This window comes from Brachyhypopomus gauderio, unplaced genomic scaffold, assembly GCF_052324685.1.
Source record: "Brachyhypopomus gauderio isolate BG-103 unplaced genomic scaffold, BGAUD_0.2 sc37, whole genome shotgun sequence".
NCBI classification, from domain to species: Eukaryota; Metazoa; Chordata; class Actinopteri; order Gymnotiformes; family Hypopomidae; genus Brachyhypopomus; species Brachyhypopomus gauderio.
The window spans coordinates 3426362-3452452 of NW_027506867.1; the positions used below are offsets into that span (position 1 = coordinate 3426362).

At 44.0% G+C, this 26091-nt stretch overlaps 1 protein-coding gene and 1 long non-coding RNA gene across 16 annotated transcripts in view; one reads left to right on the top strand and one right to left on the bottom strand.

Annotated features, from left to right (window-relative positions):
* vasna (vasorin a) overlaps positions 1-7251 on the top strand; it is a 14100-nt gene extending 6849 nt beyond the window's left edge. Inside the window, exon 2 of the mRNA XM_076985014.1 lies at positions 4571-7251. Coding sequence (XP_076841129.1) covers positions 4588-6642 — 2055 coding nt within the window. The 5' untranslated portion in view covers positions 4571-4587 and the 3' untranslated portion in view covers positions 6643-7251. The remainder of the gene's footprint in view (positions 1-4570) is intronic.
* LOC143485563 (uncharacterized) overlaps positions 1-26091 on the bottom strand; it is a 97971-nt gene that overhangs the window by 50076 nt on the left and 21804 nt on the right. For 3 of the 15 annotated variants that reach the window (XR_013122938.1, XR_013122927.1, XR_013122937.1), the window contains 2 exons: positions 21640-21711; positions 7249-7365 (listed from right to left, as the gene is read on the bottom strand). This is a non-coding gene — a long non-coding RNA (uncharacterized LOC143485563). Of the gene's footprint in view, positions 1-7248; positions 7464-21639; positions 21712-26091 lie in introns of those variants that run through there. The other 12 variants (XR_013122929.1, XR_013122930.1, XR_013122926.1 and 9 more) reach the window with 6 other exon arrangements.

Genomic DNA, 26091 nt, shown 5'->3' on the forward strand with positions numbered 1-26091 from the left:
ATAAATGCTGTAAAGGAAAGTCAGGCATTTCATACACTGGAGGACAGATAATGTGATTGTCAGGGGAAGAGAACGTTACTGAGTGATGAAGAAAACAGTGGAAGAGAAATATGTCACTCTGTCAGATTCTTAGAATATGTGAGGTCCTGTGTCTTTGTGTGAGCGCTGTTAGCAAGCTGGGTGGAGCAGAATGTGTCAGTTATGAGTTTCATTACGTCTGGCTGGACGCTTGTAACCTGGGTAGGGGCAGCCATACACACGCACGCACACACACACACACACACACACACACACACACACACACACACACACACACACACACACACACACGCACACACCATATGTGTTTGTACTCCTGAGTCAGTTATTCTGGTTCCACTATGTGGAACTTCTTTGCATATACACATCACGAAACAATCGTCCCGTTCCACTACATCACAAAAGTGCTCTATTGGAGATCTGGTGACTGTAGAGACCATTTAGTATAGTATAGAACAATATCCAGGCACCAGTTTGAGGTGATTTTGAGCTTTGTGATATGGCGCGTTCTCCTGTAGGAAGTCGCTTTAGGAGATGGGAACACTGTGGTCATAAAGGGTTGGACATGGTCAGCAACAATGCTGACTGTGCTGTTTAAACAATGGTCTTTTGGTATTAAGGGGCCCAAAGTCTGCCAAGAAAAGATCCCCTACACCATCACCACCACTGATATAAACCAGGAAGGAAGGACCCATACTTTCATGTTGTTTATGCCATATTCTGACCATCTGAATGTCACAGAACATCGCACTAAAACCACCATTCTACCCCATTTTGATGTTCGGTTTGAAAAAAATTAAAATAAGCTCATGGTGCACACTGTCAAGTTTTTGAACTTCAGTCTGGCATTACTATTGGAGTGTGACCAAAACGTCACTTCACCCAGTGTACTCTAAAGCCTATCGTCTGCATTACATGCCAGCACTGCAAGGTGGTGGTGTTAGGATTGCACTGACCTCTGGAAACCTTGCCATTTATTTAATCTCTCCCACATACACACACACACACACACACACACATATATAAATATATATAAAAGGATGAATGACAGCCTGTAGTGTTGGTGGCAGGTTTGAGATGTTCTGGCTGTGTTTTGCCATGTTCCTAAGAGGTCATGTTTCACTCAGTCATACACACTGACACACATACCCACATGTGCACACATCCAGAGCGGACAAAGAGGAACCTGAGAACCTGAGCCAGGTAGGTTATGTGTGTGAGACACAGGGAAAGAGATGAAAGCAGTGTTTGAAGTGTGCACACATGCATGCATTGCAAACACACACATACACACACACACACACACACACACACTTGGTTTAACACTAACTTGTGCAGCCCTGGGCCATACATAATGGGTTGCTCTCTGTTTTATATCATCTGCTTCAGGCTGTGAACCTCTTAATCCACTGAATGTCTGTCTTTGTGTGTTTAAATGGTGTTATATCTGTGTGTGTGTGTGTGTGTGTGTGTGTGTGTGTGTGTGTGTGTGTGTGTGTGTGTGTGTGTGTGTGGTCATAGGGCATGTGTTTGATTTGGGGATGAGTGTGTAGTTTGGGCCTTGTGTTTTTATCCAATTGTATCCCGTTCTATAGAAGAGCCCTGATTAAAGCCACACTCCAACAAAACCAATATGGCAGCTGCCCCAGGCTCCGCCCTGAGTTTGCCAAAAAGTCACATGGCAGCCACCACAAGCTCCGCCCTGAGTGTGCCAACAAGTCGTATGGAAACAAAGCTCATAGCAAATAGAGCTGATTTAGCGCAATGTCATTGGCTAGTGTCTGTTGTGGCCCAAACTGGCTTTCCAGTCGCACAAGTTTCCAACTTAAGTTTTAATTGTCTCGTGGTCAAATGTGTCTGGCTCACTTCCGTGCTGGTTTTGTTTCGGGAGCTTATTGTTCCTCTGCATTTATGAATGACTAAAATGCCACAACATTAAGTAACTGGGTGCTGATGATAATGATGGTTTTAGATCTTATTAATAGTAATTGGTGCAGTGCTTACAGCAGAAGAGGAAGAAAGAAAGAAAAAAAATACTTCAGCGTGTTTCTGCTACATGCTGTCATTCTGAGGCACTGGCCCAGTGCATTCTGGGTAACACAATCCAGCTGTGATCTGACAGCACATGAGACTGAATGTACACATGCACAGTGCACACGCTCTGGCCACACCCAGCTGTTCGCATACATCAAAGGCCTAACCGCTGTGACCCCTATCTGAGATCTCCATTTCACTACAAGAACTAAGGGTCAAAGTTCACGTTCACCCCGCCATTTGTTTAGAAAACACAGGATTTAGTTGTTTATGCAAAAGCTCAAATATCCAGTCAGCTGTAAGTGGGATGGGCAGTAAGAAGTGAACTTCATTACATGACTGCAATTCTCAGTTATGATGCTGTTCTGGAAGAGTTTACTGTAGAGACATCGCAAGGACTTGACCAGGGCTTCCCGAGTTCAGAAGGGGGCAACCACCTTACAGATTTTTGTTCCAGTTTGGATCATGTGTGCTGGACTGGGGTTTTAACTAAGGTCTGCAGAATAATGAATGTTCAAGACTGAAGTGGGGTACACCTGGTACAGACAGAGTCACATTCTGGTTCATACTACCAAACAAAGAGAGATTTCACACATTGAAGAAGAATGACTGATGGGCTACATGAGGGTTTTGTGTGTCTTTATATTGTATTTGTATGACAAAGGTATATATGTAATTTACATGCAATATATTACTATATATATTTAATGTGTGTGTCCAAATTCACATAGGAGAGAGATAGGAATGTAAATGCACTCAATTTGTGCAAAAATACTATGATGTCATGATAAAATGTTATAATAAGATGAAGTCGAAATCATGGTTCCTACGTGACCAATAGCTGCCCAGCAGAGAATAAATAAAACATCACAGTCCCCTTCCCAGAATGCACCAGTGCAACAACAGCCAGCCTGACTGCCTCACCACTGAGAAATGAAAGGCCACTGAGATTGCTCGAATGCCTCAGAGAGCAGAGTCTGAGTGGTCCGAGCACACGCTAGTGTGTAACACCAGCGCAGAAGGGATCAATAGTGTGATCTTCATAATTAACTAGTGATGAGGACACATCTTGACGTAACACCTGTTATGATAACTGTGATTTAGCTTCACCTACAGAATCAGCTTCTCTTCATATCTCTCCCCTGCTCTCTCTTATTAAAGGATGACAATATTGAGGTATCACTGGCAATAAGTTGACAATATGGGGAAGAGGGGAACAAAGAGCTAGAGACAGTGATATAGAAGGAGAGAGTGAAACAGAATGAGAGTGAAATAGAGTAAGAGAGTGAAATGTATTAGAACAAGGGCCCCTATTTTACCCAGAGAGCCATTTTCATCCATCCTACTCAAGACGGATTTTTAGAGTTATTGGAAAATTCCTGCCTTGCTGGTGGGATTCTGCTTCATGAGACAGAGAGACAGACAGAGAGAGAGAGACAGACAGCGGATGGGGGCAGGGGTGTGCTGGAGAGACAGTGGTTATTGGGGGGGGGAGTTTGCCTTAGCACTCCATCCATCAGGAAATATAACACTTCAAGACCTCCGACTTCAGACGCCCGTTACGCTACAAAACAATGTAGAGTAGGTAGAAAGTGGGTTGAGAGAGCGAGGAGATAGCTGAACGCAAGAGAGAGGGAGAGAGAGAGAGAGAGAGAGAGAGAGAGCGTGTGCGGCACAGACTCAGCCTTGGCAATAGCAGATAGCAGCTATCACAGAGCGTTCACAAAGCTGCCAGCAGCAGCCGTCCAGAGTTCCCAGCTCGATGACGCGTTGCTGCGATGGGGTTGGACAAAGGGGCCAGAAATGATAAATTTTTTGTATTTTCAGTGTTGTGTATGAGCTTGGGCTACATTAGCCGTATCAGTGTTGAGAAAGAAAAAACCAAAACGGTGCCCCACACACTCATGTCTCATGTGCTCGCGTGTACACGTGGATGTAACTGTAACCGATTGTGGCTGGTATTTCTGTGGCAGAGGGGTGACAGATTCATTCTCCCTTTACCGCATGTTTATTTGCTTGTCTGTTTCCTGTCTTTATGACGCCAGCTAGGTTTGTTTGTTTGTGTGTGTGTGTGTGTGAGTGTGTGTGGGAGTGCATGACCTGCCCTGAACACTCTCAGTGCCAGGGACCTAAGCCTTGCTTGAATACTTGGCCAAGAAACTGTAGAATCTGTTAGACAGTGTCTGTCACCCTGGCCAGGTCAACAGTGCAACAACCATCAACCACAGACTATTGGTAGACAAATCCTACAGGAAGAGTCTCAGTGGTGTTAGTCACAGTACACTGATGTCACTGGCAGTATCCAGAAGGATTTCTCCAAGATGTTTATTTGATTAAGAAAGTTCTCTTAGTCACAATCTTATAAAAGAGTAATTAAAATGTTACTGTTGATTTTTTTTCTGCATGTGCCTGAGCATACAAAGTGCAGTGTTTGTGTCTAGCAAATAATCTATATGTAATGTGCAGGAGATTTCATTGCTTTTTCTCTGTTTTGTAGGAGAGTAGAGTGGGACAATGACGCAGCGCAGTGCCCCTGTGTGGCGGATCCTCCTGCTCCCCCTGCTGGTGCTGCCTGGGCACTGCCACAGCTCGTGTCCTCAGGATTGCTCCTGCTTCAGTGAGACCATCTTCTGCAGTCAGCGGCGTTCCTCCTCCTTGCCCCTTAACGTGCCCTCCTCCACACAAAAGCTCTATGTGTTCCAGAATGGCATCAGATCCCTTAAGCAGCAGGACTTCCTAGGTCTGGCTAAGCTGGAGATGCTGGATCTCAGCCAGAACAAGTTGGCAGAGATCCCTGATGGGGTGTTCAGCTCTCTAACCTCCCTGCACAACATGGACCTCTCCTCAAACTCCATTACCCACATAACGAGGGACAGCTTTGCCGGGTTGGTGAAGCTGGAGAGATTGTACCTCCATAACAACAACATCCAGATCATCCACTCGGCTGCATTTAGGGGCCTGGAGCATCTGTTGGAGCTAAAGCTACAGGGCAATCAGATCAGTGTGCTTCCTGCTTTACAGCTGCCCAAGTTGCTACTGCTGGACCTAAGCTTCAACAGTATCCCAGCACCTGGACCTGCTGATCTGCAGACGCCACACCTGGAATCTCTGAAGATCGCTGGGCTGGGGCTTACCACTTTGGATGAAGGGTTGATGGGAAATCTGAAAAACCTCCATGAGCTGGATGTGTCCCAGAACAAGCTGGCAGAGATGCCACCTGCTCTGAGATCGGCAAAGGGGCTGACCAACCTTAACCTGACGTCTAACCCTATTGGCCCGCTCAAACAAGAGGACTTCCGGAACTTGGTGGGGCTACTGAACCTCGACTTGAGTAACCTGAACCTACAAGGCTTCCCTGTGGGCTTTTTCCAGACGTTCCCCAGACTGCAGCACCTCACAGCTGCTGAAAACCCCTTCAACTGTCTCTGTCCACTCGCCTGGTTCCCTGGCTGGCTCAAAGAGAAGAAAGTGGACCTTGGTCGGAAGGAAGATATGCGTTGTCACTTCCCTCCTGTTAATGCTGGCCGGATGCTCGCAGAGCTGGAGCAAAAGGACTTTGGCTGTCCCACCACCAGCACCGACCTGTCCAACACTCTCACCACCAGCAGCGAGCGGAACATTCCAGATCCCACCACTGCTGCAGGCACCACACAACCCCTCCCTCCTCTCCTCCCCGGCGATCTGGATGAGCAGCCGGATGACGTGGGTCAGCGTCTCCCATCCGAGACCCCTCCCCCTCCAAGCAATGCAGAGGAGCACATGTGCCCGCCGAGCATCTGTCTGAACGGGGGCACATGCAGGTTTGACCAGCGGGGCCAGCTGGACTGCTTATGCCCCCCGGGAACATTTGGAACATACTGCGAGGGCCAGCGTGAGATCCACCCTCCTCCGTTGTCCCCAAGGGTCTCTGTGGTGATGGTCACTACAGCAGCACCAGACAACATCAGCTCCCATCACGTCACCAGCACCTCCATCTCCCTGGATCTGCGTCGTTACATCGACTCCCATCCGTACATACGCGGGATCCGCCTGACGTACCGGAACCTGTCCGGCCCGGACCGCAGACCCCTCCAGCTCAACGTGCCTGCTTCCTACCCAGAGTACACGCTGAGAGGGTTGCAGCCCAACTGCACGTACTTTGTATGTGCCAGTCCACTTGGGGAGCCCGTGGAGCAGACCGTGAGCTCCTGCATGGAAGCTCGCACTGCCGAAATCTCACCCCCTCCTCATGAACCCAGCATGAACAAGAGCGAACCTTCTTCCACTCTCGTACCAGTACTGGTGGCCATGTCTGTGGTGATGGCGGTGGCCATAGTAGCAGCAGTGGTGGTGGTTTTACGGAAGAGAAGGGCCAAGTCTCCCGTAGACATGGATCTAGGTGAGCCGGTTCCGTTTGAGCTTGATGGAGTGAAAACATTCCTGGAAAATGGGACAGGACCTCAGAAACAGTCTGAGATCATGCCCTGCTCACCAGTGTGTCAGAACAGTATGGACTATGGTGTCCCGCTTATCCAAGAACACTTTCCAGCCAACAACAACATAGATGGCAGAACATCGTCATTTTTTTAAAATGCAAAAATGTGCTGCTCAGACCTCCAGACTCTAGAGGGCGCTGTCCTCCATTAACCCCCTGCTGGCGGGTGAGGCGTTCAAGCAGATTTTCCGTTGGGCAGATGAGCAGTTTGAAACATTTTTAACTTTTGTCAGTGTTAATACTGACTTTTGTGCAATTGCCAACTAAGGTATTCAACAATGCTGAATCAAAAGTGCCTTTTTACATGTAAAAACAAATGTCAGTCTTCAACTGCCTCGCTCTCTAATGCAAGTAGAAGGTACACGTCATGGAATGGTATGTTGCTGAGAAGCATGACACAGTGTTTAGAGATGCTGTTACTGAGATTGTGTGGAGAGCCGGACAACCAAGGGTAGGGGGAAGAACTTGAAACACTTCTGAAACATCTACCTTAAGACTGCTAGCTTTCTTCCCTGTGCATGATCGGATTTGTCTATCTAGGCAAGCTCACCACTTGTTGTTTATCCTTTGCTGACATATGTGCGACACCACGGTCTTGAACTGAGGATGAATGTCAATGCAATTACTTCAGTTTAAGAAAAGACCACATTCAGCTCTCGTTGGCGTTGAAGAGATTGACTAGTTTTCTAAAAAGGACTTACGAGGGGATCTCTTTTCCTCTAGAAAGACAGGCACCGTCTTGAGATGGGAGTCTGTGAGGGTCTCTGCTCCTTCAAGAAACCGTGCACTGATTCGAGCTTTTAGAGTCTTCAAAAGGCCTAAAACAGAGACAGCCAGTCAACACCTTACATTCATGCTGCAGCTTCAGAAATACCCACAATCCTCTCCTTCTTCAGGCTTTTTATAGAGTTTGCTGTGAAAGAAAAACTGTAACATGATGAAGAGACTGTTTACCCATTTGCTGTAGTTTGTGTTGTTTATGTGAAGGGTTCTTTGTTCCGGCTGATGTTTTATTTTTCTAAGGTTTTATATCCTGAAATCTCAAAGTGCCACCTTTGTGTGTTTTGCTTTAGTGATTGTAAGACAATTAGCAATTAGCAAACATTTTCATGCATTTAAAAAAGGCTGATTCACAGTCTGCTCTCCAGCAAGTTGTTCACTCTGGCATTGTTTTATATTATTACAGTGTAACAAAACTATGAAACACTCTCACATTACCAGTCAACTGTTTTCTGTCGACAACTGAATGTTCAATTTCTCACATTACTTTTTATCATTAAAACAATGATCTATAAAGTATTTTTAACAGATCACCATGGTTTCATGATTACCCAGCACAGCTCTATAGGAGAACTAGTTCATCAGTTTAACCAGTATAACCACCCAATGAAGACTCCAAATCCCCAGAACAGGTCCATACCTCAAAACCTCAGTTCACTGCGGACATGGTTCTGGGCAGAAGTGATGTTGCTAATTCAAGCTAAAGTCTTTTCAATCACTTCTTTAAAAAAGTGTTTTGTAGACATAGTACACTCACACATAGTACAGACAAAGAATACATAGGGAACTGTAAGGGAAGTCCAAACTAAGTGTAGTGGCTTCCTGCCTTCTGACTGAGTAAGTCGTAGGAAGTTAGTCCCAAGAGTTTGCTTACTGTGTGTGTGGCATCTGCTGACAGAAGCTATGGAAATGGTTCAAAGCCATGTGAACTTTGTGTTTATGCATAGTCTGCCTGGAGCTGAGAATTATGGTCATGTTGTAACACTAAAGAAGGCAAAGCTATTTTGCTGTTTGTTCTCAAGTTCAAATACAGAGGTAAACAACAGAAGGAACCCCGATGTGGCAGGGAGATTTTGCTTGAAAGTGAGTGTTTACAAACATGTAGGATTTGCCAGTTATTGTACAGCAGGCTGGTTTTACAGACCAATATCGGGCCTGGTCTTAGACTAAATGATTTTCAGTGACAGCTCCCCACAGACCATAATATCATTCAGGGCCTCCCACACCGCAGGGTCTTTGTCTGTTGCCATGACTTCATCATTGTTATGAATACCCACCGACCTAAGGATATTTGGCAGGAGTTCGGAAGATCTCTAACAGCTCTGGTCACGACCTGCAATGCTCAGATTCAACTTCAGGACATCAAGACAAGTTTTGTGGTGTTATTGGCACAGGAATCAGTGGGTTGTATTCTTTGAAAGAAGACTTGATCTGTGCCGGAAAAACCCAGCCTGGAACATTATGGCAACAGAATTCACCAGTCAGACGTAATGGAAATGGTGTATTGGGCTCCTGTGCTGATTGCTTTGGCCTGGCTACAGTCCCCATAGGTTCTGGAGTTACACAAGTCCGCCAAGTCCACACAGATGGTGCGGGCACCAGGCACGTCCAAACATTTAAACTTGACAGAAGAGCCGCTTCACACAGTGCGAGGGACCAAAACTATTTAAAATATTCTCAAGCCCGCTTTCAAGTTCCCTGTTTGCTTTGGGAAGTTTGTTATTTTCTCTGTAATGTTTTGTGTATACAAAACCTAGTTTTTTTTGTCTTAATGTAAAAACACATTCATTTGTGTTGTAAAAAAGCAAAGTTGTGTCTTAAATACAATACAAAGGGATAAAAAAAAAACTGCTTTAGTCAGTGTTCTTTATTTCTTGGCAAAATTCGATTGTGCAACAAAGTGCAGGATGTAAAACAACAGTGTTCTGATGTTTTCAATAACTCATTTAGAGTTGGAGAGCTGTTCTAGGATCAGTCTTTGCCTTTTCATTTTCTCATTCCTCACGAGTTTGATAACACATATACAAAGATGCTGATCCCAGGTCAGCACATGTACTCAAAGACACTTGACACATATACTGTAGGTCAAGCCCCCAACTCTCATCTGAGATACACTGGACCCATTTCTGGAAATAGCAATTGTTTTTTTGTGTTTAAAAGGGGTTCTGTTTGTCTTGAACAGATGTTGCAATGCACTGCCCCAAATTTAAGTAACATTACAGCAAAAGAGACAAAAGTGCCTAATTATGGCCAACAATAATGTCCGATTATCACAGCTGCTGTTTGTTCACTGTCGGCCATTTTCGCTTTGTTTGGTTGGACTTTAAGTGTTTCCCAGGGCCACACTCAGTCCTCCCACATACACGACGGCTCCATCTTAATGGGACTCTACATCCAAAATGCAAACAATGGGCTTGTTTGGTAAGCGGCTCCAGCATTCATTCATTACCAGTGTCAGCAAATTTGGGTATTCTGTTTTAAGACTGATCACTCACAAACTCCTACTGTTCAAACACTCTTACTTTCTTCTTTTTTATCCCATGCCTCCCTCCCTCCCTCTCTCTCTCTCTCTCTCTCTCTCTCTCTCTCTATCTATCTCTCTCTATATATATATCCCTCCCTCTCCCTCTTTCTCTCTCTCTCCATTTCTCCCTCTCCCTCTCTCTCATCATTCCTGCTTCCCTGCATGAGTCCTGTTGTGTTTAGTAACCCTGGTTACAGAATAAATGGTTTGACTAAGGTCAATCTGTAGAAAGAAGTCAGTGCTCAGGTATGTGCACCATGCAACAGTGATGACAGAGCACTAATAAAGTCCAGATACCCCCCACCACACACACACACACACACACAGACACATACCCCCAACACAGATACTGGCCCAGTATGGTCCCAATCAGTTTTCACTAGGACCTGACACCACAGCCAGTATGGATCACTAGTGTTTGCCTGACATTAGGCTCCATGTCTATAAAGACAATACTGAATCTCAGCACACAACATCTGTGTCCTTGATCCAATTGAAAACAATTTACACATTTTACTAGCATTGCCGTTAGACATTATTGACATTGGTAGTATTAAACTAATTCAACTTTTCATAAAGGCAAGTGGTTAGCTACCTAAGTATCAAGTGACAGTGTGTGTTACAACATCCAAATAAATACAGCTGAATTTGGGTAGCTAGGTAACAGCACCTTCATGTCATTTTATATCACATTACAGTAATGCTATACTGGACTTATAACAACTACATTTTTTATTGAACTAATAAGCAAACATTATATTTTTCTCCTTCAGCTGTCAATCCGGTCTGGACAGGACAGGGATGGTTTGGCAGTAAATGGTTATTAAAACCAGCAAGGTATGAGATAGATGAGAGAGATTGAGAGAGATTGGGAGAAATTGCCAGAGATATAATTTGTCCTTACAAATTGTGTGCAGGCTATATGATGTTAACACACTTTGTGGCCAAATGTGTAGTTTAGATAAATGAAATTACATACAAGATACACACAGGACAGACCCAGCACCTGCAGCACCTATGACAGGGTCAATGTGTTAACAAGGCTTAACATGTGTCATTATAAACTGACCCTCCTATCATGTGCCTTCATTGTGGTACCTGTACCTGGATCACATGACCCATTCCTAGACCAATCCCATGCCAGCACCGTGTGCACCTGTACCTGGGTCACATGACCCATTCCTAGGCAAACCCCACACTAGCACTGCCAACTGGAGGTAGAATGTCATTAAAGGATATTAAAGGTTTACCGTAACCTTAACAAGAATGCATGTCAACACATCATTGGGTGTTGCAGGACAGACTCAGAGATCACCGCAGAACTTCACATCAGGCCATGAAAATCCGGCAGTGTGCCGGCTGTAACTGAGACTAACCTAGCAGTGTAGAGATGCAATAGAGTGAGACAGTAGAGTAAAACAAGGGAGTGAAACAAAGGAGTGACAGTAGAGTAAAACAATTGAGCGATACAGTGGAGTGATATAGTAGCGCAGAACGTCTTACAGTGGAGTGACGGTAGAGTAAAACAAACAGTAGAGTAAAACAAAGTAATGCAGTATAATAAAACAACCGAGTTATACAGTGGGGTGAAACAGTGGTATGATGACAAGGCATTTAGATTACTGGATTGAACTGGTTGATTGGTTACACTGGTCATGAAAGAAAAAAAAAAGTTGTGACCACCCCAGAATACATTTCTACAAATTCAGAGCTGTGAAACCATCTTAAGCAGAGAAGCAGAGAATTAACTCACCCTGAATCACTTCCCCACAGTGATGCAGCGTATTATAACACTGGGACATTGTAAAATCACTCGTGTACTTTTTGCGGGAGTGACACAGGAGAACGACTGGCAAAGACGTGAAGTTTAAAGGGAGTGGAGGGGAGGGGATGTCCCTAAGACACAATGGACTGAGCAGTGCTGTCTGTAAGCAGTGGGAGAGCTGCTGTTAACCCTGCATCGCAAATGTAAGTGTAAAACAACAGAAATGCTATATTAAATATATCAGTGCTAAACCTCTTTAATTATTTTAAAATTGTAACTTGAACACAAAGAATTTTGCACAAAATAAGCGCAGAGAGTGAGGCCCAAAGTCTTTTAAACTAGTGGACGAGTGATTGACAGGACAGTAAGAGAGGGAGTGGGTGGTAGGACCTCGGGCTAATTCCCCGCCCCCGAGCCAAGCCCCTCCCCCCTCCACCAGCCAATCCCCCACCATCAACCTCTTTTTTATCTCAGAGCCTCAGAACTTCACCGTTACTGCTGAAGGCCACATTTTTTTTTAATCAACAACTCAATCTCTGAGAGCAGCTGCTGTGTGAAACCCCATGATAGGTGTGTTTCTTTAGGCCTTTCTTCCTGGCTGAAGGCTTCATGGAGAGGAGGGCGGAGCTACACCTCCATGTCTCCAAAAGTCTTTCATTGGCACATCTTCATATTCCTCACAGGAATCTTCTAATTTTCAAACAAAATGCACAAGCACCATGGTCTGTCTAGGAGGGATGGACATTATTTTCTGCAAATGTTGAGCTGATTTCTTCATTTTTCATGCTGTACGAAAGCATATGGCTACATTCGTAACGGCAAGATGTGCTGTGACTTACACAAGGGAAATACACGGGCGAAAACATATACACAAAACACTTGAACCGAAGCTGAGATGAAGTGGCATACGTTGTGGGTCTGTGCACGCACACCTCCCTCTCGCAGGACTAGTGAGGGCTGAGGTTTGATGGGACAGGGGAAACAGCAAGAGTTTTATTTATCCAGAAAAATCTGGTGCTAATAAACCAAGAGCAGGGTTATTGAGGGTTAGAGAGCGGGGGCGAGAGAGGGAGAGAGAGAGAGAGAGAGAGAGAGAGAGAGAGAGAGGGGAGAGAGAGAGAGAGAGAGAGAGAGAGAGAGAGAGAGAGAGAGAGAGAGAGAGAGAGAGAGAGAGAGAGAGAGAGACAAAAACGGGGTGAATAAGGTATTGTCGGGGGAGTGGGTGGAACTCAAGTGGATACTGATGGTTGGATTTGATAACAGCTTATATTGGCCACACAAGCCCCTTCCCCTACACACACACACACACTCGCACACACATACACACACACACATACACACCCAACGCCCTCATACAAACTCACATCACTCTCTTGCTCACACAAACACACACACACACACACACACACACACACACACACACAAAGAGAGAAAGAGAGAGAGAGAGAGAGAGAGAGAGAGAGAGAGAACACCAAGTGCTGGCAGATATGTGACTGGCCATCAAACTCCCCAAACCCTTGTGGTCATATGTAGCCAATATACACAGCTATAGAGCATGAAGCAGAGCAAGAGATGGAAAAAATGAGAGAGAAGAGAAGGAAAGAAAAAAAATGAACCAGTCGGGCAGGCACACGGAGACAAAGAGACCAGAACCATGAGGACAATAAAGAAGGAAGAAATCCAATTAAATGAACTGCTTCATTAGGCTCAAGGAAGTTTTAACTACATAATACCACCTCTAGAGGTAAATGGCCAGTGACTATCAGAAGGCAGCAAAGCGTTGCAGAACCAGTTAATATTAAGATCCGTTTGTGCCCACAGTGAGACCAAAGGGGGATGGGATGGAATTGACTTAATTCAGCAAGAGTACTGACCTGGCGTCAGTTTGCACCTTCAGTCTGCGTGCGGATACAGTCAAACGTGCAAGTTGGTTCACCTTGTAGAGCTCAGCAGTCAGATAAAACATTTTAACACGCATGTTTAGGACAATCCAGCCATGTGTAAATCTACCAGAACCAAGTGGATCTCGGAGAGATAAGAGAAGCGGCCTATTCCGCCAGCCGGAATATAAATAATTAGAAGTTACTACACCGCACAGAAGCCCCAGCCAATGGCAGAGAGGCTGAGAGGACCTGTAACGTGAGGAGGAGGAGCCTGCTGACCCGACATACCACAGGAGAGGAGAAGGGTGGAGAGGAAAAGAGGAGGTGGGGAGGGAGAGAGAGGTGGAGGGGGAGTGGAGGAGGAGCAGTGGTTTGGATAAGCACTGTGTTTGATTAAGGCAGCAAAAGCCAAGAACACCCGTGTGATGTTTTTCTGCAAGCAGACAGCTCTTGACAGGACAGGATTAGTGCATGTGGACTCACACACACACACACACACACACACACACACTCACACACACACACACACTACTGGATTGGGCAGGATTACTGTGCACTCACAGAGGTGCACTCATATACATCATGGCTGAGCTAGGATAACTGCTCGACCCCAAACTCAAATCCTCTGCTTAGAGAACAAGAATACCGAGCAGACGAGGAGCCAGAGTTATTATCTGATCTCACACACTCCAAAACCTTGTCCCATTCCATAATTTCAAGCTCTTCCTATCATTCTACACTTAAGCCCCCCTCCCAGTCTAGGTGACAAACCCCTCTACACACACCCTGTCGCCCAAGGGCTTGTTTCCTCTATGACCTCTCACCTCTGAGTTGACCTCTGACCCTGCAGGAATGGAGTGTGCTGTCATGGCCTGTCACACACATCAATAACATGCAAACTTGTCCACACGCTGTGGAGTGTGTATGTGTATGTATGTATGTTTGTGTGTATGCGTGTGCGTGCTTGTGTGTGTGTGTGTGTGTGTGTGTTTGTGTGTGTGCGGGGGCGGCATTGGCTGTAGGAAGCATCAAGATTTGAGGTCTCTCTGAGGTTGGTTTATTCAGAGCTTTTTCATCGCGGGGCTTTCACCAGCCCTGTGTCAGGACGTTTTGCAGGGCGTCTTCCCAATACAAGCACAACGTGAGCACAGGATGGGCAAAATATGAGATCTAATTCAGTTAAAAGCTTCACCACACACTGCACAAACCCCCCTTTTATGGCTCATCAAATAGAGGGCAGGTTAACACACGCCAGGGCCCGCGTGCATCTGTGTAAATATGACAATTTTTAGAATGGAGAAGTAAACAATGAATAAAACAAATGCCAGAGGTTTTGCTTCAGTCTTTAGGACAGAAGTGAAAGATAGAAAGATAGTAAGAGCCTGAAGGATAAGTATTCTGTTCACTTTCCCATGATGCCGTGCTCTGTACCCCCCAGAAAGGCTGCAACAGTCCCGCTGGGGCTGCTGTGCTATTGTTGCTCCATTATTGAGTGCAGAAAGACCATGTGGCCATCATCGCCTCCGAGAGGGAGAAAATCTAGTCCTCTCACCCACACTGCCTACTGTACTGCACAACAGCCATGCCGCACACACACACACACACACACACTAACACGTACCCACGGACGTAATTTTGGGGGGGGACGGGGGGGACATGTCCCCCCCACTTTTTCAAAAGCCGGTTTTGGTCCCCCCCAGTTTTTACGGTTAAAACCAAATATTTAAATAGCGACGAATCCATGCCCCCCCCACTTTTGAAATCAAAATTACGTCCATGCACGTACCCACACGTACCCAACCACACACAGATAGATTGACACATATGTACGATTGATACATGCATATGCATTTATACACACACGGAATAATGACTGGCACGTGTACAAGGGCAGAGTAGGGTCAGTCTGTCTGTGGGACATGGAAGTCACCCCAGAGTGGAGTGGAGCTCTTGGCTGGACGAGGCAGGTCTGCAGGGGGAAGAAGCTGCAGTGAGAACACGTTGGAACAGGATGTACTCGGACACAGAAACAGATGTGTGAGCTCCCTCCCTCAGTCCTGTTGCAACATAACGGTGCATATAACAGGTATGGCACTTAGATCTAGAACTTAGAATTTAGATCAGCTTCTGTTTCTCAGCCACCTTAACGTCTTATTTATATGTAGTGCTATTAATTCATCTTCTGTACGTAAAAAAAATAATATCCAAAATAATTTACTAAATATGAAATAAACTGCCAAATGAACCAATACGAGACAATAAGAGACAATAATTTCAAAAGCAGGACTGTCAGGACGTCTTTATTCAAATTTGGGCATTTTCATTCTATGATAAACCATTTCAAACCAGTTTAAAAGATTTAATGGTGATGACATAATTGTATGTAAAATGCATATATGTCAGAAGGTTCTAATCCTGTATGGTGAATGGGCAGAATGCAGAATGTTTCTAACAAGGAGCAGGTGAGAAGTTGTCATTGTATGTCGAGGTAAGAGATTTATGTATTTTGTAATTCAAATTAAAATTTGTAATTGAAAATGCTTTTATTTTTTTACTCATATTGTAATGCCTTTTAAACTCAGTGGACCCTGAGAAAACCTGTCTGAGGCCAAATACGCTTAACAGACACACACATTTAGTTTGGTCTCTGCCAAATGAGTCAGGTCCAAATTCTGCCTCCCCTCACCTGATCTGGATCTGAGCAGAGGTCAGAATGTCTCTAGTGGAGGTCAGACGGGGCGATGGAGGAGAACGAACGGGAATCAGTTAAATGAAAAGTAGCAGTGTGGTTATGTTTCACAAAGCAGAAAGAGGGGGAGAGAAAGGAAGAGGGAGAGAGTCAGAGAAACAGGGAGAGATAAAGAGAAACAGGGGGAGTGAGAGAGGGAGTGGGAGAGGAAAGAGAGAGGGAGAGGGAGAGAAAGAGGGAGAGGTATAGTGATAATAAGATTTAGTGTTGGGTTTGTCTCTTTTTTGCTCTTTCGCTCTCTCTCCCCTCCTTCACTCCTTCTCTAGTCGTCCTCCTCTCCCACTCTTTCTCTCTCTGGCAGAAGCGGAGGTAGAGTGTGAGGGAGGAGCAGGCCCTTTCCACATGTGCCTTACACATGCTTCACACAGCACACCTCCATTGCACAGGAGCTCCACATGGTTCCTAATCTAAAGCACCCTCACACACTTTCACACTGTGGGGTTCTCTAGAGAGAAAACAAGACCATGCCACAGAGCAAATCAAATCAAATATATTTGTATAACAACAACCTGTCACTCGGACTCCGAAACGTGGATGGACGCTAAAAATGAGCAATACGTAACGAATTCCATATCACCTTAGGAAAAGTTTAAAAATTTAAAGTTTTAGAATGATAGAACACAAAAAAAGTTATGTTTTTTTGTAGTGGTGGGCCGTTAACGGCGTTCGTTAATTTGATACTCTTATCGGGCGATATAAAAATTATCGCCGTTAATCTATTCTTAAAGTTGGGTTGGGAACTGGGTCAAAATGGGTAAGCAAACTATGATGACTTTCAACTTGATAGTTTAGTTCGGCAGTATTCCTAACCAAATTGCACAGTAGGGGCGAGAACGAGTTTTCAAACCTGTGAATTACAAATCGTTCGTGTGTTTACATCAGAGGTGGAAATCATTACTTTGCCTAAAATCTACTCAGAGTAAAAGTAAAATTACCCATTTCAAAATTTACTCGAGTAAAAGTACAAAATTACTTCATTTAAAATGTAATTTGAGTAAAAGTTACTTAGTTACTTTCAGTTATTTAATGCATGAATGAATCATGAACCAAATTCAGCACAAGTTGTTTTAATCAATTTCAAAGTGTATTTAAGTGCACATCCACACTTGCAAAAAGATCAGCTGGGCTCAGGAACATACTTCCTCACAGCACAAGGACAGTCACAACCTGTACCATAAAGTGCAAACAATTTTCAGTCCTATTGTCCAATGGACAACACTATGATAAGAATAAAGAAATTTAAATGACAAATTATTCAAAAAACAAAATGCACACAATATTAAGTGCCCACAAGATGCCACAAATCAAACTAAAATGCAACAGGATTCCACTACTCACAATAAAATGCCCACAGGATCCCACATCAAAAATTTAAAAATGCTCATAGGATCCCACAATTTAAAAGTAAGTGCTCACAGGATCCAACTATTCAAAATACAGTGCCCACCAGATCCCACTATTCACAATAAACTGCCCACAGGTTGCCACAACTCAAAATAAAGTATAAAATGACCACAGGATCCCACATCTCAAAATAAAACATAATGCGCACAGGAATCCACTATTTAAAACCCTCACAGGATCCAACTATTCAAAATACAGTGCCCACAGGATTCCACTTTTCACAATAAAATGTCCACAGGATCCCACAGAACCTGATAGATAGAAGATTTAAAGATAGAACAATCTCATCCTTTTGGGAAAAAAAGTTCACCAGATTACGACCTGATTATGAGACAATGGAAAGGGCGCGCGCAAGGCAAGGCCACGCAATTGGCCTTCAGTTCTGGGACTCGAAGTTTAAATTTCTGCCCACATTTAATTTTTCACCATCAATATTTTTTAACTCAGTAATTTGAGGCCGTTCAAATGTAGTGAAGTAAAACTACTTCGGTCAAAATGTACTCAAGTAAAAGTAAAAATTACATATTTCAAAAACTACTCAGAAAATTACAAATTACTCATAAAAAGTACTCAATTACAGTAATGTGAGTAAATGTAATTAGTTACTTTCCACCCCTGGTTTACATGGATGCGGCCACGAAGTCGCCAGGTTTGCTTCATGGAAAATTCATTTTTAGGAATGTAAAGTGTTACTGGAGCGGAGCTCGGAGCGGTCGTTTTCTGAATGGTCCTAGCGCTAGATTCGTCGCTATTTAAATATTTATTTTTAACCGTTAAAACTGCAGAGGACCAAAACCGGCTTTTGAAAAAGTCCCCCCCCCCCCCCCCCCCCCCCCCAAATTACGTTCGTGAGGTTAAATGTACTAAATGTTAGCTTACATTTCAAATGTCATGTTTAGCTGAATAAACATGTTATCAACCCCTTTTAATGTACAGTATGTAGGCTTACAAATTCATGTTTAACTGAATAAACGAGTAGCCTACATTTTATTGAGCATGTTGTTTTTTCTTCAAGTATCAAAGTAGAACAGCTTCCTCAAGCAGTCATTGATGCATTTTGGAAACAGGAGATGAGCCCCTGGTCTAATGCACCCTCTGTATTAAGAAACCCTATCTCAAAAACTGACTTTTAGTCATTACTTGGGTAGCACGCATATGAGCCATTTTAATATAGATTAATCTAGATTAATCTAGATTAATTTCAAGATTTCAGTGAGATTAATCTAGATTTAAAAAATTAATCTATGCCCACCCCTAGTTTTTTGTCACAGAAAAGTTAAGATGATGGACTAGTCTACGAATGTGTTTCTCAGTAGGAGAAAGTAGGATATTCCAATTCTACAAAACAGGCATCTCAGTGTCCTCTTGAGTAAGGGCAGTCAAACTGCAGTGAAGTGACTCACTGAGATTATACTATTATGCTATTATACTATTACTGTCCTGTATGGTAGTTTCCTGATGCTTGACTAATGTCTAACCCCTACACTGCACAACCAAGGACTAGCACTGGGAACTTGGGGCCCAATATTGGGAAACACGTGTGTGTGTGTGTGTGTGTGTGTGTGTGTGTGTGTGTGTGTGTGTGTGTGTGTGTGTGTGTGTGTGTTAGGCTGAAACAGGCACTGCAGGAGGACAGTGTAACCATCCTGGAGATGTCACTGGATGAGTCCCTGGTGAGACCTGCATCTGTATCCTCATATGTCTTAGCCACAGAGAGAAAGACAGAAATACAAAGAGAAAGATAGAATACAAGGGGGAGAGATAGATAATTTAACAGTGTCAGAATATGTTGGTAAGAAGTTCCAGATTTAGGACGAATGCAGTAAAAAAATTGGATTCATTCTAAACTGATTAAATGAGACAGGCATGCACACGCATGCTCACACACACACACATCACGGTGAGACAGGGTGATACATAACCTTTAACCTTAGTCAGGCAGGCAGCTTGCCACATAACCCTGAGGGGTTTCCATAGGCCTCATCACAGCCCACCCACTCACAACTCACCTCCCGCAGTAATTAATATACACGTGACACACACACACACAGAACTGCACAAACAGCGGTGGGGGTCTCCGTGTGGGTCTGCGGGAGTGTGTGCATGAGTATGCAGCTGTGTGTGTGTGTGTGTGTGTGTGTGTGTGTGTGTGTGTGTGTGTGTGTGTGTGTGTGTGTGTGTGTTAACAGAAGTGGGGGTGCAGGAGAAAAAATGAAGCTTTTTGGTGCCTGTGATTAATTACGATGATGAAATACTAAATGCTGCAGTCATGCTTCTAGTACGCTGGAGAATGTTCTGCTAAGTCTTCCAACACACACACACACACACACACACACACACACACACACACACACAGAAATGCTCTCCTGGGTTGCTCTCACACCTCTCATACACCTTTTTCACAGCGGTTAATAAGAATCAGCTCCCTGGATAGAAACACAGCTCAAATGTTTTTTGCATTAACTGCACCATTGCCAAGGCTCACAACTGCTCCAATGTACAGCATTCACCAGACTAATCCATGTGTAGCACTGCCACAGACTGAATCCCTAAACATACTGCTTACAGGTCTGCTCGTCGTCGATCTTCTGGGATGGACTGAATAGATATCTGTGTGTATGAGAGACACTAATATGTAAGCAAATATTTAATTTGTTTTAGAAAATGAAGTGATTGTTGACTTTCCCAGTCCTCCTCTGATAAAAAGCGGCTGGAAAATATTGTAAAATATGTTGGAGCTGACTTTAGGTGTCATGTCCACAGTGCGAAACGGTCGTCCAGCAACAACAATGCAAAAGTTCTTCAGACTGATAACTCAGGAACTTGGGATACGATCCCTTTAGTTCATGGAGACCTTATTAAGCGCTCCGGGGAGGTGCTGAAATACCGACTCAGAACATTTCTGTGTTTGTCTCGCAGTGAGGACACTGTCTGGGCCTGGCTGTCTGTCTGTCTGGCCCTGCCTGACACCACAACGGGGAAATCGGGAATGTAAGCTAGATATGGATCACATTAGTCTGTTTCCCACAGAAGGATAGATGGATGGATGGATGGATGGATGGAGACTTGGTCATTTTTAAATATAGCAGTACTGAAATGTACCTACTACGGTTTAGTCATTCTGAATTGTTGCACTGAATTTGCACAGAATAGAGGCAGTAAGTCTGTGTGTGGCTACAAGTTGAGAGGCTTCTTCTGCTGCATAAGCTGCAGATGCTCAGAGTTTTGCGATCGGCACCGGCCGTCATGCACGACCCCAAGAGGAATGGGTCAGAACCCCACACGTGGCCACATTTTTAGCCAGACCGCAGAGCCAGCGGCTGAATCAACAGCGAGTATTTAATTTTATCCCTTCAAAACAGCCTTGGACGGAAATGTCTAGCAAGTGACATTCTCCTCCGACTGCAACATGCTGATCTGATAAGATTTTACTGGCAGTTACCTCCGAACATTACTGGCATTAAAGAGTGTCAATCAAAGTGGGCTATGAATAAACCATAAATACATTATTCTGACTAATCGCTGTGCCAGGAATGATTTGATCGGAAAGCAAAAGTGCGCACATTATTTATGCAGATGTGAGATAATTTATCTGTCCTCTGAGAGTGAGGATTGACTGCCTTGTGTGTGTGTGAGAGCGAGAGAGAGAGAGACAGATTCAAGGAATCTGAAAGAGACTTATTTACAAGAGTTGTGTATATGGAGTGTTCATGGTACTGTGTCTGAGGCCACCAGTGCAGCCTCCATCTCTCCTCCGTGTGCTACGCAGTTTCTGTGTAGAAACACAGAGCTGTCGAATGCAAACATCTGAGCTGGCGATGTCCTTTCCGCCTGTTTGTCTTCTCAATAGCACTATGAATAAAGAGTTCTTCTCAATCTTCACCTCCACGAAGCCCTGAAGGCAGGGCATAACTCTGCTGTTTTATAAGTCTAACACCTCGTTAGCTGCATGTACAGGAGAGAGAGAGAAGACGTGTCTGGTGTTACCGGGGCTGCCACCTCCATCGCTGGCCGTCATGGCGCAGGCACACTCAGAGTGAGAATTACACTGCAAAGCTGCTGAAACACACACACACGCACACAGAGAAGAATGTTAGGCCAGGCCAGCTAAACGAGCCACCTGCGTTCAACATGCCTTGCAACTTCATCAGAGCTGCTTGTTAGCCTAAACCAGGCCAAAGCTTTAAATCTGGAAGCAGAAAGTGTACACTCCCAGTCCAGTCCTTAGGGAACTCCAGCCAGTTGGCATATTTCATGAGTTCCAGCTGGAAACACACATTGGACAGGTGATGAAGAGTGGCCCTTGATTACATAACTCAGGTGTATGGGGAGTTATAACAGAACAAACTTGTGAACTGATCAGAGTGTCTGGCTGTAGAACCCAAATATTCATAGTCCACAACACAGCACAGCACAACCTAGGGCTCCATAATCACTACTGTAAATATGCTGAAGATACACGCTGGTGCATATTTCACAAAGAAGTTTATACCTGCTGCAAAAGTTCTTCTGCGCGGGCTTTGCATGGTGACATCATGAGCTAACTTTCCCACTATACTTGTAGGGAATAAATTCAGCTTGTGCTTCATTGCCAAGCATGTATCAGTGTAACAGTGAACTGCAGCTCCACTGAAACTGTGTGAGCTGAATTGACTTAGAACATCTGGCCGATGAATGTTCAGTCACACGTGTTTGATTTAGGAGACTTGGGTGGAGTCACGTGCGTTAGATGCGGTAGATGTGCGAGGAATCTCGTGTGTTAGAAGATGCAGCAGACGTTTGGAGTCACGTGTGCTAGAAGGTGTAGCAGAAGTGTGAAGCTTACTGGACCTCTGAGAGAGCAGGTGGAAGAGACTATTATTCCCTGCACTTCAAGTGCATCTCTGTGAATAAAACACAGTTCTAAAGAACTCCTCAGCGACATCTGATCCAAGCAGCCTTTAACGGAGTGGGCACGGAAAGCACGGGTCACTGGGAGAACCAACACACTGGCCACAGACCAAGCTGGACTGAAATGTTATGAATTTTGCCTGCAGAGTGTTTGGTGTAATTTAATCTGCCTTAGGAAGAAGAAAGTAAGTCAGGTGATGCCTGACATCCATTAAAACTGAAGATGTCCTGCCAATATCTGTTCATGTGTCCAGCACAGATGAACTGTTCATGGGACGTTTCCCACACATAGAACCGTCTGGATATGTGAACGTCCTGATTGGAACTACAGCACTCAGCTTACTGGTAGAGAACACTTAACACATGGGCTACAAACTCACACACACACACACGCACACACACACATTCCCATATACAGAGCTGAGAGAGAGAAAAAGAGCATGAGAGAATGAAGAGATCTCTCTGAGTTAAAATGTGCTAGATCAATCTTTTCTGAAATGACTCTTTAACACATCATGCTATAAAAGTTCCATAAATCTCTGTGAAAGTTTATTCCATAAAGCATCCTCAATTTCATAACCAATTTCATAATGGTGATGTCTGGGACACAATTCAGTCTCACTCTGGTATTTACAAATTAAGGGAATTCTGAAGGTATATTTATTGTTTGGCTGCAGAATTCAAATCTAAAGCTAATAAACCATTTGCGAGAGAGATTGTTAAGATTGGCTGGCCTGAAATGGCACAATGATTGCTGACTTAAATGAGGCACTGTAAAATATATGGTTCACACACACACACACACACACACACACACACACACACACACACACACACGCACGCACGCACACGCACGCACATACACACACACACACACACACGATGACCAACACACAGGTGTGTGTGCACACACAGATAAACAGACACATTTGAACATACACAAAGACTGTCGGCATGAGGTTTGTTCCCTAGAGGTCAGAGGGGTCAGGATTTATTTAGTATGATTTGCAATGACCCCAGAACCTTGACTCCACTAAAAGGGTCAAACGACCACACACACACACACATCAACAGGAAGGCTGACATTTTCTGCTTCACACACAAACTCACATGCGCACACATGCATGCAGGCGCATGCATATATTCATGCACACACACACATGCGTGTATGGACATGCAAACATACACATCCTCCACACAGATGTACATGCACACACACACACACACACACACACACATTCAAACACACTCACATACATTCACATAGGGATACCACTATTCGCTTATTGAGAAGTAATCAAAATAAATTCTGATGAACCATACAATCTAGAAATATTTACAGTGTCAGAGCTGGTCACAGCAGCGGGGAAATGATCCAAGGATCTGAAGCCCCACAAACCCATAACTGTGTTAGAAAGCTGTGAAAAAAATCTGTCAAAAGCCTGCAACAGACAATCTGTGATGTTTTGGCCCCCAATGTATTTTTTGTGTTGACTAGTACATGCAGAATGGAGAGGTGCATGATGGGTATTGTTTTGTTTAACAGATATTTAGTCCACATGAGCAGTGTTGCCATAGTTACTTTGAAACAGTAATCCGACTACTGACTACTGACTACTTCTTTAAAAAGTAACTCAGTTAAGTTACTGACTACTTGCTTTTAAAAGTAACTAAGTTAGATTACTTTTAGTTACTTTCAGCAGAGGCTGATCCCCCGCCCCTATAACATGAAAATGACTACCAGTTCTGCCAATACTCACTTTATTGACATGTATTTTAACCGGAACATCAAAAATGACACTGGCATTTGTAAACTTTTTCTTGAAATAGGCTTACATGTTTTTTAAATAAATAAATAAGACAGTCTTTCTGTTCAACTCCGCCCACTTACAGGGTTGCCAACTGTCACGCATTGAGACACACGCATTTGACTGTCTTCACACGCTTACGCCACACTTCCGATATCTCACGCCGAAAAAAAAATCCAGTTTATTTACCTCTGATCCACATCTATGATTCAGTGAGTTACTAGTTCGATCTGGTGCCAACCACCGGTGATCGATCGATCGCGATATAATACTGAATTTAGTCCATTTTACACCCCGCCCGGTAACAATTTACGTTCGCCGCCAAGCCCCGGTTATTTTTTCAGGTTTGACGTTGTGTTTTTGAAAGTAGACAGCACTCTGTCGCCAGGACAGAGTGTACAACGGACATTAATGTTGTCTTCCTTAGCCGAAATAAAATCAAAATAATGCCTGTATTTCCAGCTGCTAAAGGCGAACCTCTCCTTCCATCTGACTTTGGCGCCGCAGAGCAGAGATGACGTAACCGCGTAAGAAACGTGTAGCCAAAAAATAAGAATGAATAAATATAACCTACGTTCCCCCGAAATGCAGAAATAGTAACGCACGATGTTTTAGATAAGTAACTTTAATCTGACTACTAGTTTTTAAATAGTAGTTGCGTTAGACTACTCGTTACTGAAAAAAGTAGTCCGACTACAGTAACGCGTTACTAAGTAACGCGTTACCGGCATCACTGCACATGAGTAATGGGTGCAGTCAAGTAGAAACAGGTACAGGGCATCAGGACAGAGGAAGAAAGGGCTGTCGTATTTAATTAAATCTCACAGTAGATACATTCAAGGGTGGCAAAATGAAGTGGGCTCAGAGGGAATGAACTGATGGGGCGGGGGACTTCCAGTCCTGCACTGGCTAAAATGGTCAGAAATGCCACAAAAAAAAGATTGGAAATTTCTTCTGTAATGTTTTCTGAGTCTAACCTTGTTCCAATATATCCAGTGAGATAAATCTAGAAATAAATTCTGTGTCTGGCACAATTAGAAGATGAATGCCTTGTATTAAGAATGTCAGCCCACTCTTTCTCTGTGAAAGTAATCTATAGATCTTCTTCCTCCAAAGATTCCCTCCAAGGAATCGAACTGAGTGGAACGGATCGATCCTAAAACCTGAGACGTAACCCTGTTGGGGACAGGGAGTGGTTTCAGAAATGCATCAAAAGTTGGAGGGTTCAGTAAAACTGGAATTTCAGGGTTTTGTTCTCCAGCACAGCTGTGGACCTGGAGGTATCAAAAGAAGTGATTTGGGGGAAATTGTTTTTCCCAATTGCTGAAAAGACTGCAAATGTGTGATCAACCTAAGTCTCCTAGAGCTTTACATTTATATTTACGGCATTTAGCAGATGCTCTTATCCAGAGCGACTTACAAAGTGCTTTGCATCTGATCACAGAATTCATCCTAGGAAATAGTACAGATAGGCCAGAATTCAAGATACCCTTGCGTCAGACTACTACTAAACTACAGGAGTCAATGTCATTACCTAGTGTTTTACAAGTTATAAACATTTACCAAGAAACACAAATAACAATAGACAGACATACAATTTAAGAACAATGGCAAGTGCTATCTGCTGAGTTAGTGCTCTTTTAAGAACTCAACAAACAGGTGAGTCTTCAGTCTACGCTTGAAGATAGCAATAGACTTTGCAGTCTTTCCACCATCTTGGAGCCAAGACAAAGAATAGTAT